The 18,431-nt window shown below is 42.5% G+C and overlaps 1 protein-coding gene across 1 annotated transcript in view; it reads right to left on the bottom strand.

The window, feature by feature from the left end:
- SPATA9 (spermatogenesis associated 9) overlaps window positions 1-16,853 on the bottom strand; it is a 50,691-nt gene extending 33,838 nt beyond the window's left edge. The window contains exons 1-3 of the mRNA XM_029573026.1: window positions 16,668-16,853; window positions 16,452-16,540; window positions 13,470-13,697 (exon numbers count right to left, since the gene is read on the bottom strand). Of these exons, the coding sequence (XP_029428886.1) occupies window positions 13,470-13,697; window positions 16,452-16,540; window positions 16,668-16,737 (387 nt within the window). The 5' untranslated portion in view covers window positions 16,738-16,853. The remainder of the gene's footprint in view (window positions 1-13,469; window positions 13,698-16,451; window positions 16,541-16,667) is intronic.
- Window positions 16,854-18,431: the final 1,578 nt, after the last annotated feature.

Here is an 18,431-nt window from a genome sequence, read left to right as displayed (position 1 = left end):
GCATAATCTAAGTTTGTACCTGAGGAAATGGAGGGTAAAGTGACTTGTCCAAGGTCACAAGTAGCAGCAGTGGGATTTGAGCCCTGGCTTTCCTGGATCCAAGCCCTTTACTTCTCTACTCCTTATCGCCCATCTCCCACTCTTCCCAGCATCTGCCCCTGCGGACGTGATAGGTCAGTGAATGGTGGGAGTCCATGTGTGTGGCACACTCTCTTAGGGCCAGTGCAAGGGTATTAGATGCCCTAGACAAACCTTACAGCCTTTCATTCCCCCTTCCCTCCCCTTCCCACATAATTAAAAAATATGCATTCTTTTCCATTTAATATTTATTAACTGCTTCCCCAACGTAAAAAGGGAGATTGTATATGGAAAAGGGACATTCAAAGTACAATCTTCTGAAGTAAAAATATAATTTACAACATGTACATTATATTTACATGCACGGAAAAAAAGACACTTTCAATAATAGTAGTTTAATAGGCTTAATAAACTGCCTTTCTCATAGTAATCAAGGTGGTTTATTGAATCCCGTATGGTATTAGGCCTATGGTAAAGTGCACCTGGTGTGGACTTGGTCCACAAAAAGCCAGGAATAAACTGAACTAGAACTCCAGTATAATAAGCCTTCCATATCATAACTGCCAGCACTCAAACAGTAACAACTCTACCTCTGAAAAAGCAATACTGCAGATATTATACCAGACCCTAAACACCAGGAAAACAGATTAAAGCCTGTTGTAAATCCCTACACAGAACTATGGGCTCCAAATTTACAATGCTAGCAGAATACCTAACCTCAGTCACACATGCAGAACACAGGCAGATTCTCACCAAATATAGAATACACCATGAAGAATAAATAGAAATGTGTGCACAAAATTGAAGTGTAAACCACAACAAGCCAGGCTCTGAATATAGTGCAACAATGGAAAAACAGAATCACCATTATTCCTCATAAACAACTGAATCAGGAAATATAAAATATCATATGAGCAAAACCATCCTAATACAAAGAATATTTCATATACATTTTTTTTTATTTTCTCAAAATATTTCAAACAGCAGGCATATTAAATAAAACCCAAATAATTAACTAAGTAGGAAAAAAATATCCTCCCTCTCCATACTTGGGAACTTTTGATTCTAGTCACCCTAAGATTGTCATGGATTAGTCAAGGGTGGAGGGTACTGCACAAACTTTCTCTTCTCTCTTATATGCACACACTCTCATTCTCATAAATACACTCTTATATGCTCATTCACAAGTGTATGTTCATACTCACATACATGCTCCCTCACACATCATTCTTATGCGCTCACACACAAAAGCTCACTGACATGCACACACATAGGGGTAGATTTTCAAAAAACGCGAATAGGCGTACTTTTGCTGGCGCATCAGGCGCCAGCAAAAGTACGCTGGATTTTAGTAGATACGCGTGGAGCCGCGCGTATCCACTAAAATCCTGGATCGGCGCGCGCAAGGCTATGAATTCTGTATAGCCGGTGCGCGCCGAGCCATGCAGCCTACCCCCGTTCCCTCCAAGGCCGCTCCGAAATCGGAGCGGCCTTGGAGGGAATCCTCTAACGCCCTCCCATCACCTTCCCCTCCCTTCCTCTACCTAACCCACCTGCCCGGCCCTGTCTACACCCCCCCCCTTACCTTTCTCCGGGGATTTACGCCTCCCGGGGCTCTGCGCGCGCCGGTAGGCCTATGTAAAATAGGCTCACCGGCGCGCAGGGCCCTGCTCGCCTAAATCCGCCCGGTTTTGGGCGGATTTAGGCGAACAGGGCTCTGAAAATCCGCCCCATAGCTCTCTCAAATACTCACAGATACGCTCTTTAACTCACATGCTCCTTCATACACTGACACACGTGTTCCCTGACTCACACGCTCCTTCATATAGTGACACACACTTTCTCATACACATTCTCCCTGAGTCACACACTGATAGGCACACTCCCTAACTCACATGCACATTTGCTTCCTGACTCACACACTCCCTCATACATTGACACACATGCTCCCTGACTCACACACTGACACATGGTCCCTCAAATACTGAAACACATGCTTCCTGACTCACATGCTCTTTCACACATTGACACACATGATCCTGACTCTCAGGTTCCCTCATTCATTTACACACATGCTCTGTGTCTCACACCCACTCCCTCATATGCTGGCTGACTCACACATTCCCTCACACACTGACACACACTCTCCCTGACTCACACACTCCCTGACTCACTCTCCTCACCCAGCTCTGTATAGAAAAATAAAAAATATTTTTACTTACATTAGTGGTCAGGGGAGAATAGGGCATATAACCGCCACATGGAAAAAATATAACAGTAGGAAGGAGTCTCAGAGAAGAGGAAGTGCCTACTGCAGAAAAAATTGCTGCAGAGCTGGAGTTGGTTGCAGCAGCTTCGCAAGTATGGGGTTGCTGCGAACATACCAACCAAGTGATTGCCCCAGCCACAGCGGCACATTTTTTAATGGTGTCACGGGCCATTTTACCATCGAGGGGTGGGGTTGTCGCAGCAGTGGGACACCCAAAAACTTACCCCAATGCCGCAAATAGCAAATCAGGGTGATCTCCCTCCTATGCACCCGTGCTCCCTTTCCTGGGCTAACTGCTTTGGGGGGAGGAGGGTCATGTAGCGTCAGGCAGAGGCATACCTGACTTCCACGGGGGCTGAATGTGATAGGCTGCTGGTTGCAGCCTACTGATGAGATCAGCCAGTGAACCATTGGTTTGCAAGAGATCAAAGAAAAGAAGGCACTTGTTCGAGAGGGATCTGGCCCGCGACACTCCCCCTAAGTCATGGCGTGTGATCTCCCGGGTCAAATACCCCAAAAGCTGGTATGAATGCAGGGTGAGGTGGCTGTGGCAGGGAAGTTTGAGGATAGTTTTGCCGCCTCAAAATCTTGCCGTGTGAGGTGGCTGCCACACCCTGCCTCATTACAGAACCACCCTTGGCCTAGAGTGATATACAGCTGTTTCTTAATCAAAGAAACTGAGATGTGGCTTGTACAGACTGAATTCATTTAAGTATTCTGCAGGGTAGAACTGCCTAGGGAAGAACAGACTGTGTTCTGTTTAAGTAGCCTGCAGTAGAAAACTGCCCGAGAAAGTACAGACTTTTTTTGTTTATGTAATCCGGTCCCTGGGTATGGACCGCTACCCAATGGGGCCATAAAAGAATTTGTTTCTCTTCAGGGCTGGAACCACTCATTGGCTAACTTTCTTACAAGCTTTCTTACTTCCAGGACCAGATCCTTTATAGGTGGGGAGAAGGATTTACTTTCAGGGCCCAATGTGACAGAGGTGTTCATTATACACATTTCTTTTTCCTTTGTATTCCCTTGGGAGAGGGTACTTGTCCTAATGGTGGATGCAGTGAATGTGAAAGAAATATTTATTTATTTATTTATTTATTTATTTAATTTAAAACAGATGTGTTTCCCACCCTTCCTACATTCAGAGAGGGGTACAATGTAAAGCGTACACAAATAAAAGGAGGAAAGGGGGGGGGGGAGAACAATGGAAATATTTTAGGGTAAGGGGGGAAGGAAAGCACAAGCATCTAGGGCGTAGGATCATTTGCGAAAGGGGGTAGAGGTTCATTTGCAGGTGGAGGTAGGAAGAAAGGAAAAGAAGATTAAGTAGCATCCTCCAAGGCGGGGGGGGGGGGCATGTAGGGGGTAATCCATTGTCATTTTGGTTGGGGAACGCTTTCTTGAAGAGAAAGGTTTTTAGGACTTTTCTGAAAGAAGTCCTTTCATGGTGACATCTTACTTCATTAGGTAGGCTGTTCCATAGGAGTGGCCCTGCAGAGAAAAATGCGCACATTCTGGTTTCCACAAGCTGGGTGAGCTTTGGATGTGGAGTATCCAGTAGCATTTGGTTAGATGATCTGAGCGGTTGGGAGGGGTCATGGATTTTTATTGTTGAGAACCATGGAGAGTCTAGGTTGTGTATAGAGGAGTGAAGAATCATCACAAGCTTATATTGTACTCGGTAGGAGATAGGGAACCAGTGAAGAGATATGAGTACAGGTGAGATGTGATCATGCATGGGAGTGCTAATAAGGAGTCTTGCTGCTGAGTTTTGTATGATTTGTAGTGGGTATGTAGTGTATAACTGTAGTCCTGGTAGTCTAAACCAGAGAATAGTAGGGATTGAAGGACTGATCTGAAGTCTGAAAATTCAAGAAGGGGCTTGAGGTGACGGAGCAGGCGCAGTTTGTAGAAGGAGGAGTTGGTGATAGATTTTATATGGTTGCACATAGAGAGTGAGGGGTGCATAATGACTCCCAAGTTTCGTACACTTTGGGAAATAGATATGGAATAGGAATCAAAAGAGATATAGTTGAGTGTGACAGCAACAGGATGGTGTGAGAAGACAATGATTTCTGTTTTAGATGTGTTAAGTGCTAGTTTATTGCAGTGCAGCCATTTTTGAATGGATATAAGGCAGTTGGTGAGGAAAGAGTCAGTCATGGCCCATGTTTCCTTGAGAGGAAAAAAGAATTGAATATCGTTGGCATAGATTTTATAATGAACTCCAAGGTTGTTGAGGATGTGGCATAATGAGTTAGGTAAAAGTTAAATAATGTAGCGGAGAGAGCAAACCCCTGGGTACTTCAGAGCTCACAGGTGTCAAGAGGGAAGTAACGATTTGGACTTGTTGTGTCCTGTTGTTAAAGTATGAACAAAAGGCCAACACTGAACCAGTTATCCCAAAGGAGCGCAGTCTTGAGAGTAGGAAGGAGTGATTGTTTTGAATGCAGCAGAGATGTCTAGTAGACATAGGAGGAATGAGGAGCCTTGGTCAAAACCCCATATAACTGTGTCAGAGCTGGATAGCAGTAGCAGTTTGGTGCTGTGGTGCTTCCTGAATGTGAACTGGTATTGGTTGAGGATATTATTTATATCAATGAAGTCACAGATTTGGTGGAGAACTGCAGTTTAGTCCTTTGGCCATGAAAGATAGGGAGGAGATTGCATGGTAGTTGGGGGTGATGGTTGGATCAGCTCCTTTGTTGTGCTCTTTCATGTGCGCCAAGGGCACGAGCGCTTATGGCGTTGCCGCTGCGGTGTTCTTAGTCAGCATGGTGGGCGGGCCACAGGCAGGGGAGGCACTCTGCACCACTGGGTACCCGTTCCTAAGCTGAATTCCAGTGGGGGGAGGGGGTGCAGTCTTCTGCTCCCAGAGCCGGTGAGTGGCTCGCCCCTCGTGCCGTGGGGCATGCGCCATCAAGCATTATATAAGAATACCTGTGTGCAAACATTGTTTATATGCATATACCATGTTATTTGTTTCTAAATCATGGTTTGTGCACATTAAATATGATTTATGCACTCCACTTTTTTGCACACAATTTTAGGTTTATGTGCTTTTTTTAAACTCCTGAAGAATTTGCATACTATTAGCTTACTGCATGGGCAGTTAATTTTTATTTAGCGCCTGAGTAAAAAAAAATGCCCGCTGAAGTTCAGCTCACAATTGTTACTCACATCCCATTATATCAGGGCCAGCGTTTGATCAGTTGAAACAAATAAACAAGCTGTGCAAGGGTGCTCTCTTGTGGGCAGCAGTAGGAATCAGTATTTTTTCCACAACAGGAATGATATTACTGGGCTTTTAATGACATTTTTAGTGCGAGGCCCTTTCGGCATGTGATAAGGATTTATTTATTTAAGGGGCCTTTGTTTCTCCTTACTAAAGGAGTGGACCATTAAGCTGGGGAGGTGTTGTGCAGAGATAATTGAGAGAGGTTTGGGTTTGCTCCCCCATGTGGGAAAAAGTAAATGGTGTGTGCTAGTTGCTTATCATCCCAAAGCACCTGCTATCCTCCTGGATTTTAGTTTGGATTTCACTGGAGTAGGAATCTCTCTGTCGCTTGTTCTTCTAATTTTTCTTTCTAATTTATGGGAAATGAATAAGGAATTTGCCCTTTAGGGGTCAGCCTCCCACTGACTTATGTACCTGACTTTAAACTTGTTTTGAACTCTGAGAGGCCAATGCCCTAGCACACAGGTTTACACATGGTTGAATGCCTGTTTTAGATGAAATAGACTAGCACCCAATGCAGGGAGGAGATTAGCGAGTCCAAAAAGTGCCCCCCAAACAAATGTGAACCCGATAGGGCCCAATGCATGCAAATTCCACTTAGATAAGGACATTGACTGTTACCGCCTGATGCAGGAAAGCACTGGGCGCCCAACCACATTTTTCAATGTGGGGAATTTAACTCCAGCTTCGGAGGTGGAGAAAGTTAACTCACAGTCAAGGGCTCATGAGAAACATTACAAAATATTGTCCTTTGATTTGTGATTAAACGTGTTCTCCTTCTTAGTATCATCCTGGCTCTTGAATTCACTGCTTTCAGTGGCGAAAAACAAATGTATATTGATTTACTCAAAGAAAAAGTGCACATTTCTTATGATTGCACAATTTAGATGCCCTTAGGAATGGGCGACTGATAGAATAAACTGCAGCATTAAAATTGGCACCTCAGCAAAATAACCTAAAGAAGCGTGATCAAAACAGCCTCTCCTATTGAGCACTAGAGATGTGCATTCGTTTTTTCCCGAATTGGACAATTTCAACAAAATTGTCCAATTCGGCATGTTTCGGGGACTCTGGAAAATGATCGGAATTTTCCCGTTTTTTCCCGAAAATTCATTTTTTGGATTAGTGCACACTAACAGGAGTTAGTGTGTGCTAACTCCCCGTTAGTACGCACTAACAAAAGCTAACAAAAACTAACAAAAATCTAACGGTTTTTGTTAGTGCGCACTAACGGGGAGTTAGCACACACTAAAACAAAAAACGATTTTTCACAAAAAAAAAACCCCTGAACCGCAAAAAAACGACATTTTCAGCTGCGGCCAAAAAACGAAGAATGACATGAACACAAAAAACTATTCACACCTCTATTGAGCACTCATTGCAATTGTGGGTGCCCAATGCAATAATCTCTTTTGAGTGTCAGAGACACACATTCTCCTGTAGTGCAGCCTTTTTTTCGCTGTCTCTCATTTAAATATTGCATTGGGGTGCACAGGGATGTGGCTGTGTTCACATTAGAAAAACAGGCGCTCAATATAAGCGCCCATTTTCAGCGCATATCTTATTGCATCAGCCCCTCTATGAAAGAGTATACAGAAAACTCCCTCAGACTACCTTAAAGGACCAGGCACAGCTGTCTCACCCGATCCTCCTTAAAATACAAACCCACAGGGAATCCTGGGTGAAGGGAGGAGCCCCTCATCAGAGTTTAAGAACCCAGGGTCTGGAAGGTTTAGACAGGCCCTGGGGAGGAGGCAGGAAGACTTGGTATGAGAAAACTTGCTATGTTTGAGGCTTGTGTGTTTTCTGAAGTTAAGGTGAGCTGTATCATGTGTTGAGTTTGCTTTACTCTTCATTCTCCATTGTAAATAACTTGCACAACCGGGAAACAGCCAGAGTCTGCCTCCTTATTCTTTCTGGCTATTTCCAAACCACTATCGCCCAAGTTACCACACTTTCTTAAACCAATTTTTTTAGATTCTCCTGTGAAAGCCAATCCCCCTGGTTGCAGTGGATATTCTAGGCTGGATTTGGGGTAAGGAAGAGCTGCTTGTGATATGTCTTCTAATGAGCATACACAGCGACAGTGACCTGCTGCAGAGGAAGAATATTTTTGCATTAACTTTTTTGAACTATCTCTTATGTTGAAGGCACAGAAGTTTTATTCCACTCTTCCTGCTTCTTGCTTAAGTTTTCCCCTTTTGAGTTCAACTAATATTTTTTCCACTTGGAGCTTGATAACCCATGGTATCTGGGAGTCAGCATACCAAATCTTTGGAAGAGGGAAGTCTTTCATCCAGAAAGATACAGAGGTGTTAGGATCCCAGTAAAGTGCACTAACAGGAGGAACAAAGAAGATACAACCTAAAGGTAACAAGGACTTTCCTGCTATTGGAGGAATGTTACTTAAGGTGTGAGAAGTGCCCGCCCGGCACTGCTTAAGGAGTTAACAGAATCAAGGAAGAGAGTGAAGAAGCCTTCTGGTGCTACATAAGGAGTTAAAAGTATTCAAAGAGGATTTTTGGAAGAATATTAAATCTGGGATGGAGTTCTAATTAAATATTGGGACTGAATGTGTATTCTGACCACCTCCAGTGCGAAGAGGCAAGAGGAATAAATTGGGAGGTAAAAGATTACACTAACTTTAATCTGTACAACTGAGGAAAGTAAGGAATTGGATGCAAGGAGTAATTCTGTGTAAATATAGCGCTTCCACTAGAAGTAGAGACACTTTACTAGGAAGTGAGGTCACAAGTTTATTCTCTCTGCTGTCATATTATTTATTGCTGCTAATCAATTGAATGAGTGAAGTGTAAATATTATTCAGTCATCCAACCAAACTATCAGTAAAGAAGTTTGAAACCACCATTCCTCTGCTTGGGGTTTATTGGATGCTGAGACTGTGTGATTATTGATGCTGTGAACTAAGGATGGAAACCGGGCAAAATTGCAAAGAAGCAGGGTATAAGAGGTGTATTTCATCCCCATATGTTGGAACTCTGGGACTCAGAAGGAAGCTATCTGGTAGGGAGAAGGAGTTGTATAGAGATTGAGAGGAGTTGTGCAAAAAGGGTCCGTCTCTACTTTTCTTTCTATGTGCTCCTGGGTGCCAAGAAAAGGATCCGTCCTGCCCAGGGGTTACATTTATTATTTCAATTAGACTTTTATCTTACCGAACAAACAATATGCTCTCAGAGGGTAACAACAACAACACAAACACCATAAATGGTGTACCATAACCATGCATTAACAAAACGACATCATAAAAACAAGGTAAATGTAATTACACACATCTGAACTAACTAGCCACAAGGTACAACAAAAAATAGAATTGGCATAAAATCACAAGCACTATTATACCAAATGGAATTTAATAAGAAAGCAACAGTAGTGTTACAAATATTCACACATAGATCTTCCTAAAGATCTAAGTCTTTAAGATTTTATGAAAGGCCAAAACACATTCCAAATTTGTGGCCCTGTACAAGAAAAGGTCCTAATGAAATGAGCTGTTTGCAGTGAAGGGACCATTAATACACATGCTTGGGAAGAGCACAGCTGCCAGCCAGATCTATACCAAGAAAGGTGAGTTGATAGTGTCCTTTTATCTAACAAATTATCAACCTATTTTGTAAAAGACCTGACAAAACCTTTCAGCCTATTGATTTTTGAAATCTTTTTCTTCTTTTTCAGGTGGAGTGAGTAAAGGCCAACTGGATGTACATATGTACTGTTTATCTTCTCTACCTTTCAGTCCACACACACATCAGAAACACACAATTTCATACTCAGAAAAGTCAGACTGCAAGCCCTAAAATTCCAATACATAAGGTCAGACCCACATTGTCTTTGATAGACTAGGGTTAATTAGCAAATATACATTTTTTTTTTTTTGCCAATGGTACAAACCCTAATGAATATAGCCTACAATATTTAGAAGCAAAAAGATACTTAACATAGTAATGATGGGAGAAAAAGGCCAGATGGTCCATCCAGTCTGCCCAGCAAGTTTGTTATGGTACTAACTGCTGCTCTGTGCAGGTTATCCCATGTTTCTATGAAGGGTAGTAACTGCCACTACGTTAAGGTTAGTAATATTTACAATCTAAATTAAACAATTACCAAAACCATAACAAAATTACCTCTAGCAACATTTTTTACAGGGTGAGTTAATTGATTAAGAATAGTAATTGCTACTCCATGGAAGTTACCCTCATACACCCTTTTCTTCATTTCTATGCTCTAGCCTTTAAGGATCTTCACTAGGGATCCACAGTATTTATCCAATGCCTTTTTTAATTCATTTACTGTTTTTAGGTTCACTACCTCTTCCCGAAGGGCATGCCAGGCATCCACCACCCTCTCCATGAAGAAATATTTCCTGATGTTGGTTCTGAGTTGTTCCTCCTGGAGTTTCATTTAATGACCCTAGTTCCAACGGAAAAGATTTGAAGTTTATGCATTATAAAAACCTTTCAGGTATTGTAAAGAATGTATCATATCTCCCATGCACCTCCTTTCTTCCAGGGTATACATATTCAGATCCTTCAGTCTCTCCTCATAAGTCTTCCAATACAGACCCTACAACATTTGGGTTGCCCTTCTCTGGACCACCTCCATTCTGTCTTTATCCCTTTTGAGATATGGTCTCCAGACTGAACACATTTCTCCAGGTGAAGGTTCAACAAGGAGCAGCACACGGGCATTATCACCTCATTTTTCTTACTGGTTTATTCCTCTCTCTTAAGTAGCCTAGCATTCTTCTGGCTTTAGCTATTGCCTTGTCACATTGCTTTGATGCCTTCAGATCTCCAGACACTATCACCCCTAGGTCCCTCTCCCAGTCCATGTATATTAGTCTTTTACCTCTAACACATACAGCTCTTTTGGATTACTGCACCTCAGAGCATGAATCTGTACTTCTTGATATTGAATTCCAGCTGCCAAGTCTTCATCTACTCTTCAAGCTTTCTTAAATCACTTTTCATTCTCTCTACTCCTTCAGGCATGTCCACTCTGTTGCAGATCTTAGTGTTATCAGTAAATAGACAAACTTTACCTTCTATCCCTTCTGCAATATCGCTCACAGAGAAATTGAACAAAACCGGTCTCAAAACCAATCCCTGTGGCACTCCACTTAACACCCATCTCTCTTCAGAGGAGGTTCCATTTACCATTACATGCTGTCTCCTGTCAGTCAACCAGCCTATAGTTTTCAGCCTCCTCTCTGCTACCATTCTTGTGAAACGGGACCACCACCACTCTTCTCCAATCCCGTGGCACAGCTCAGGCAGTATGGTTTGATATTGCAAATAATGTACAATGAAGTCACACAAAGACCCAAGTTTTGAATTTCAAAAATATGGACTGAATGAGAACTGTAAAAGGACTGTTTCTCTGGAAACTGCTGATGTTGACAGAGAAACAACAATCTAATCAAGACAAACAAAGAGGGCAAAAGAGACAGTCTTATAGCCCAACTACAGTTAGCTGCATAGGTTAAGTGGCTAACTCTGCTCGGAAATGCGATACCCAGATGGATAATTTTTTATCCATGTACTTCCTGGCCTCTTAAAGTTCATGTTGCTTGTGTGCGGCTCACTTACACATATATGGGGCTATTTTTGCATGAGCAATGCTTTTAAAATCTACATGTGAAATTGTGAGAGAGAGAGAGAGAGAGAGAGAGAGAGAGAGAGAGAGAGAGAGAGAGAGAGAGAGAGAGAGAGAGAGAGAGAGAGAGAGAGAGACTAAGCTATAAGGCCCTTATAGTAGTTAGGTATTTATGCCTCTATATGAGGCCCACCTAGTAACTCGAGGTGAGTTTTAGGTATTAGTGTAGGGGTTAGGGGCCACTTTGACATTCAGAGTGAGATGTACGAACAGAACAGTACACTATTGTAAAGATTTGATGTACTTCAGAGTGAGGAAACTCTCACAACGATGAGTTTTGTACAATGTTCTCTCAACCTAGCATGATGGACTCTCTACCTGGGTAACATCAAGCTAGGTTGAGAGAACATTGTACAAATCTCATCTTTGTGTGAGTTTCCTCACTCCAAAGGACATCAAATCTTCACAAGAGTGTACTGTTTTGGTGTTATGATGATTTTCGCATGCGAAAATGCGGCTTGGAAAATAACCCCCTTAATTTGCAAAACACAGATGGAGGAAGGATCCAGTGTCCAGAGCAATGGGGCTCTCCAGGCCCTATCAGCCAGAGAGAATTGTGGAGGATCTTCAGCTCAAATAAAGGTCTAGGAGAGAGAAGTCATCTTCAGCCTTGATCAGGGCTCAGATGAGAGCAGCAGTGGTGGATCCAGGAAGAGGAGACTCTTTCAGGTAGGCAGCAGCGGGGTGGGTGAGGGAGGAAATGAAAGAGAGAGCTGCAACAACAATGGTGGGTGGGGGGAAGAGGAGAGAAAAGACTGAACTTGGGTGGGAAAGCAAAGCTAGGACTGCACTAGGTTGGGAGTGGAAGAGGAGAATGGAAAGGTAAAGGGAGAGGAGAGAGAAGACTGCCACCTTGGCAGGGAAGGAGACAGGAGATGACTGTACTGGTCATTGAATGGGGAGGAAGAGGGTTTGTCAACAAGGATCCCATGGGGAACTCCAGTGGCAAGAGAGACCTATTGGGAAAGAGGCAAGGGAAGGGCAATGTAAAGAAAACCTTCAGAAATGTTGTGTATTCCATGAAGTACAGCCTTTCCAATCTTTTATTTGTATGATTCTAAGTACGTGAAGTATTGTATAACCTGTTTCTGATTTTCTTATTTTCTTATTTTCTGATCACTCCTACTAATATATAATTATTTACTGAGTATTAGGTTTTCTAATTAGTATGACAATTTCTAGGCTAGTCAACTATTTAGGATCACTTTGTGGTCAGTGTGAAGTTTTACTTCCTGAACAGCAATCCCAGTACTCTTGCTGGGAAGGAGTGAGAGGAGTGGAGGAATGGGGGTATGTAGCTATCTTAGATGTTGATATTATTATTCAGAGTAACATTTGTTGGTTATCTGATGTATTGCTAGTTAGTTGCCACTTGGCTTATTGGTTTTTATAGTTGTGGAATGGCAATCTTGCCTGTGGGTGATTGTTATAAGGTTTTTAAGCATGCTTGCTATATTTATTATTATGCATTGGTTTTATTATGTAATTTGTTGTATGTTGTATTAATAATGTAATGCTATGCTCATTGTTCCCAAGGTGTATTATTGTATATTTCTTTTAATTTGTAAACCACTTTGTGCTGTTAATGAAAAAGCAGTATATAATGTAAACAAATAAAAGCAATTAAATACATTGTTGACTCTATATGAAGGGGCAGACATCATAATCATCTTTAACAGGCATCAATAATAAACCTAGTGTCACCCGAGAGTATCGATGAGGTCTTAGGAAGAAGCGATATTACAGAACATCAATAATTTTATTGCACCACCTTGGCAATCAGAAAGCCTCTTTCCCCAGCTCACCCTTCCCCATTCTTCCACGGACAGACTTTCTGAACATGTTCCATATTAAACGCTGCAGAGGCACAGTTTAGCTCATGCACCGTAAAATCTAACTGAGAACCACAGTACAGCTCCTCTGCTTACATCAGGCATTGCCACTCTCTTGATGATAGTAGGACATCAATGTTCTATAACAGGCATAAACATTATTGCATGCTGGTACTGCATTAGAGAAGGTACTACATTTTGTAACTCATTCTTAAACTTCTAAGTGTGGAATTGCTATGAAAACTTTGTTTTGTTATAATAAATCTATCCATGTTAGTAACATGGCACTTTCCATACTTTACAGTGATTTACCTTTTCCTGGACAAAGATTTCAGTCCATTCATACAATGACATCACCAATGATGAGATGAGCTCTTACCCGAATATTATAGAAAGATTGCCTACGGCTATTTTCAATTTTCAGCAAACATTTTGATATGTTATTTAGTTCTAAAAATTTGTTCGTAAGCTGAGGCCGGAGGTATCTGGCAGTAGAGTCTGTTATCTTGGTAAGGCCGATGAGTCCATTAATAACCACTGTTCCCTTGGGTGACTTAAGAACTTTAGCCAGAACAGTTTTGGATGTTGCCAAAATTGGTTCTTTGGACTGAAAAATAGGAAGACAAACAAACAGTGAGGCACAAGCAATGCTGGTTTTCACCCAAATTTCCACCTACTCAAAAAGCCTCCACAGGTCAGGAAGCTGGTGCCTGCCCTATTAGCTTCACACTGCCAAACTTGTCATAGTGAAGAGAAACATAATGAGGCACTCATCTAGAGTAGGAGTAAACCTTTTCCTTTCTATTTATTTTTTAAAAACCAAAAGTTAAAAGTAGCCTCTGCAGCCAGCTTCTTAAGATCACCCCCAACATGCACAGTGACAAAGCAGAATGTAGCCTGTCCTCCAGGCACCATTCAGGACTGGGAGATACCACTTAATACCACACTGAATCCTGACTCCCTTTGCCAGTTATAAGAGGGCTATCTGATGGGGAAAGGGTTGTACCTCCAGAGCTCTGGGTACTAGACCTGTTATTTGGTCACAGAGACTCTTCACACAGTGATGGTTTTCCAAAAGAAAACGTTTTTTTTTTCCCAGCAAAACTTCTTCAACACAAATTATTTGATACATGGTACATTTTTTCCTGTGGCATCCATGTTAAACAGTTACAACCATTAATTTCCCTTGCAGAGGGAGTAAACCTGTTACTGCTGAGTTTGTCTTCTAAGAAAAAAAAGCCCAGTTAAAGCTTCAGAGAGGAACAGAGACCTTGTAAGGTAAGCAGAGGGTATTGGAAAGTTTTGTGTTTGGATCTGTTGGAGAAGAGGAAGGGATCAGCTAGTCCAGCTGGTACAACAAGGTGCCATCCAGGTAACAACTATGGGGGAGGATAAAAGAGAGATATCCATCTGGTGTTTTATCCAAATTGTCAGATGACAGAGGAGTAAAGAGCATATATTTGGAGAGAAAGGTACAACTGAGGTTCCTTGGGGAGTCAGGAACACAGCACAAGTCCAAGGGGACCCCCATATTCCAGGAGAGAAGCAAGGATATCACAGGTAGTAGAGGAGGATCAGAACTCCCAGCTCGCCATACTAGACGTAACACAGGAACAATTGGCACAATGTACAGCTAAGTGTACTACGGTAGAGGCAGACTGTGTGGTACCATCTGCAACCTAGTGTGAATGCAGAGACCAGAGGCTGTCTTTATCCCTCTCCAGAGTCCTATCTGACTTCAACTCCTTCCGGAATCTTCTGTGGATCACTACACTAACCCAAGAATTTTACTATTGAGATCACTTCTATAAGGAAGGCCATAGCAATTGGGTCCATTCACTCCCTACACTTTCCAGCTCAATTCTGGTGGGAGGAGCATAGTTAGTATAGTCTTTAGTAAAGGGCCCCTTTACAAAAAGAAGATCAAGTTTTATTTCAGCATAGTAGGGTGAGGTCCCAGACTGAATTATTAACTTTCAAAAATTAAGCCAGATTCATCATTTGAAAATGTCTTAACCTTGTGAGAGAATGGACATTTTCTTTTCCCAAAAGTAACTATTCAATTTGTTTTATTTTGGCTCAGCAATTTCCTCCTGTTCCTTCAGGTTTCTAGCTATCTCTCAGATAATAGAAGGACTAGAGGGCACTCCATGAAGTTAGCAAGTAGCTCATTTAAAACAAACTGAAGAAAATTCTTTTTCACTCAACGCATAGTTAAGCTCTGGAATTCATTGCCAGAGGACGTGGTTACAACAGTTAGTATAAGTATACTTATACTACAGCAGTATATACTTATACTACAGCAGTATATACTTATACGACAGCAGTTACAGCAGTTAGTATAAGGTTTGGATAGGTTCCTATAGGAAAAATCCATAAACTGCTATTAATAAGCAATACTAGCTTGAGATTTATTTAATGTTTGGGTACTTTGCCAGGTACTTGTGACTTGGATTGGCCACTGTTGGAAACAGAATACTGGGCTTGATGGACCCTTGGTCTGACCCAGTATGGCAATTCTTATGTTTGTTCTTATGTTTATGTTTGGGCCTCTCTTGGACTGTAGTGTCTGACTTTCAAGAAAGCATTGAGGTAACCTGCATAGTTGCAACCCTTTACAGCAGTGGAAGAAGAGAGAGGGGAGAGATTGACAGGCTAGTAGAAGACATGGGGAAAGGAAAGTTAGTGTAAGGTTTCATAGGGGAGTTTCTACAAGCATCTACCCAAAATGGACAAATCTCACCTGGCAGGCTGGATGGGCCATTTTGGTTTTCATTTTTCAACATTTTCTGTGCTCCTGGGTTTAGGAGTCAAGGTGTTAATTAGAATGACTTTTTTCCTTCTCTTAACAAGGGGGTTTGTACTTCCTATCATTTTATACCTGGGTGCTCGGACTGTATTTTCTTTTTTTTTATTTTGACCTATCAGTTTCCTCGTGCTCCTTTGGTTATCCAGCTCAGTCAAAACCAGACCTTTGATATGATGCCATGAGCCTTCGTTCACAATTACTTGGGGTTTTCCTTCTGTCTTACAAAAATTCCACTCCCTTTCACCTAGCCCAGACATTGAAATAATGGTCATTGGACATGGGCCACAGGTGCCAGCTCTCTCATGAACCTGGTCCACGTGCGGTGGAGTTTTGCCAGTGAGTGTTGCTATTGAGCAATAGCTGGGATTCCTTCCCCTCCTACTAGAGGCTGTGAATGTTGCCTCTGTAGCATCCCCAGGCTCAAAGAACAGAAGGCCTCAACTGGCAATCAAACCTAGGTCCTCTGCATCGCAGTGTACAGATTTGCCTCTGAGCCATCATGCTCTGTTCTTCACTTTTCCCACCAAGTTTAGCAAGACAAAAACAAATTACCTGGCTTTTAGTTGTTATTTGTTTTATGGCTGGAAATTCATCTTTAATCTCCTCTATAATATCCACTGCTGTCCTCTGAAGTAGTTGACCTGGAGGAAAATGAACGGTTAGAAAGGGTGTATACAGTACCGCACCCCTAGAATGCACAAGCCTACACTAGCAGTGCTGTATGAGGATGCCAGAGTGATAGGGTTATGAGAAGTAAATACATCTTACTTTGTCCAGGCATCCTAATGGCTGAATTTTCATACACCCATTTAATATAGTTAATTAAACGTGTGAACATGAAGTTGCTGTACTAGTATACTGAGCCTCGCAGAAATCTCCGATCCCGTTTCCTTATGTCTGGAGAGGGTCAGAGTACTACAAGCTGCAGCAATGCCCTCAAGCACCTGTCCAGAGAAGTGTTGTAGACTGCTAGAAGCCCCGATCGCCACATAATAGCCATTGTTGCCAATGTTCTGTCTGACATCACTATGGCAGCCTAGACACAACTACAAGGTTTAGTTGATGTCAATAAAACTTGACTGCAAAATCTGAGCAAATTACCTGGTGCCAGTAAAACATAATAGAAGCCCAGTAATGTAGCACCCATTCTCATGCTTTGTTTATTTGAATATATGCCATCTGTGAAACAAAATAATCATATCTTCAGGAAAGAGGAAGTGCCAAGACTTCTAGAACCACAAGAACAAAGAAGCCATGGTGGAAAAACTGATATGAAGCAGATGAGAAAAGCCAGAAACAGTTGAAATGAAGATGAGAAACTGACCTAATCATTCCATCATCAATAATGAATTTAGTATTTTGCCGTCCCAAAGCTACTGCATGTGCCAGTTATGTCCTTCTCCCTCTGGATCTTGGATGCAATCTCTTATCTCCCTAGTGAAACTCTATTCCCTCTCCCCCCCCCCCCCCCCCCGGCATACCTCTAGGCTCCTCTCCATCGCCTCAGTCAGCAGAAAGCAGTGTGTACGGGGATCCACTTACAGGACTCCTCTCTCTCACAGAAACCTAGTGGGGGTCAACGAGCATGGGCTGATTTATTCCCCACACTTGCTGCATTCTGCTTACAGTGCTGCTAGAGCCTTGAATTCCACAGGGATCGGTGAGGAGGAAATTGGATTTGGCATGGGGCAGGTGATCAGAGGATGCTGAGGTCAGGATGGGGCAGAGGTTCAGGTTGTGGTAGGGTCAGACAGGGACAGGGAGGCAGGACGTTCTAAGGTTGGGCTGGGGTGGGGTGTCAGAGTTTGCTGGGGATTGTCGGAACATGCCAAGGCTGGACCGGTGAGGAGGGAAGAGAGTGCTGCGGTCAAGATGGTGAAGAGAATCAGAGTGTGGTGGGGCTGGACTAGGGATTGTTGGGTCAGATGTGCCTAGGTTGAGCTGAGGGGGGGGGGGGGGGTCAGAGTGGGTTGGGGCTGGAGCAGAAAAGCTGGAAAGGGGGAAGTGAGTGCTGGGTGTGGGTGGGGCTGGTGATCACAGTGTGCTTGGGACAGGCTGAGAAGAGAAGGATGCGCTGGGATAGGTATGAGGAGGGTGGGAGTGCAGGACTAGGGAGGAGGACAGTGAATGGGAGCCTCCAGGAAATTTCAATGTGATGAATTCAGCTAGAGGTCTACAACACATATTAATTGAAATGAAACCATTGCACAACCATTTCCCTTAATCACATTTTCCGAAGCGCTTTTGCTGTTGGTTCTCTTCCATGAATCTTGTTGAATAATGTCTCTGGTAGGATCTCTTCTGTAAGCTTGGGTTTTAAAACTCCGTTTTGCAAATAGTCATATGGCTGTTGGCATGTTGAGCAACACAATTTAAAAAAACATTCAAAAGTTAAGATATACTAGTTTAAGTACTCATAAATAAGTACCATAAAGTAATTGCTAGATTTAGCCATCATCTTTTAAGACACAATAAACTTGTAGATTATTAATAACGAACCCTAAAGAGATAGGCCTAGGGGCTGTCTCTTAT

Source organism: Rhinatrema bivittatum, chromosome 1 (assembly GCF_901001135.1).
Source record: "Rhinatrema bivittatum chromosome 1, aRhiBiv1.1, whole genome shotgun sequence".
NCBI classification, from domain to species: domain Eukaryota; kingdom Metazoa; phylum Chordata; class Amphibia; order Gymnophiona; family Rhinatrematidae; genus Rhinatrema; species Rhinatrema bivittatum.
The sequence above is the reverse complement of the archived record's forward strand: the minus strand, read 5'-3'. Positions and strand labels throughout refer to the sequence as shown.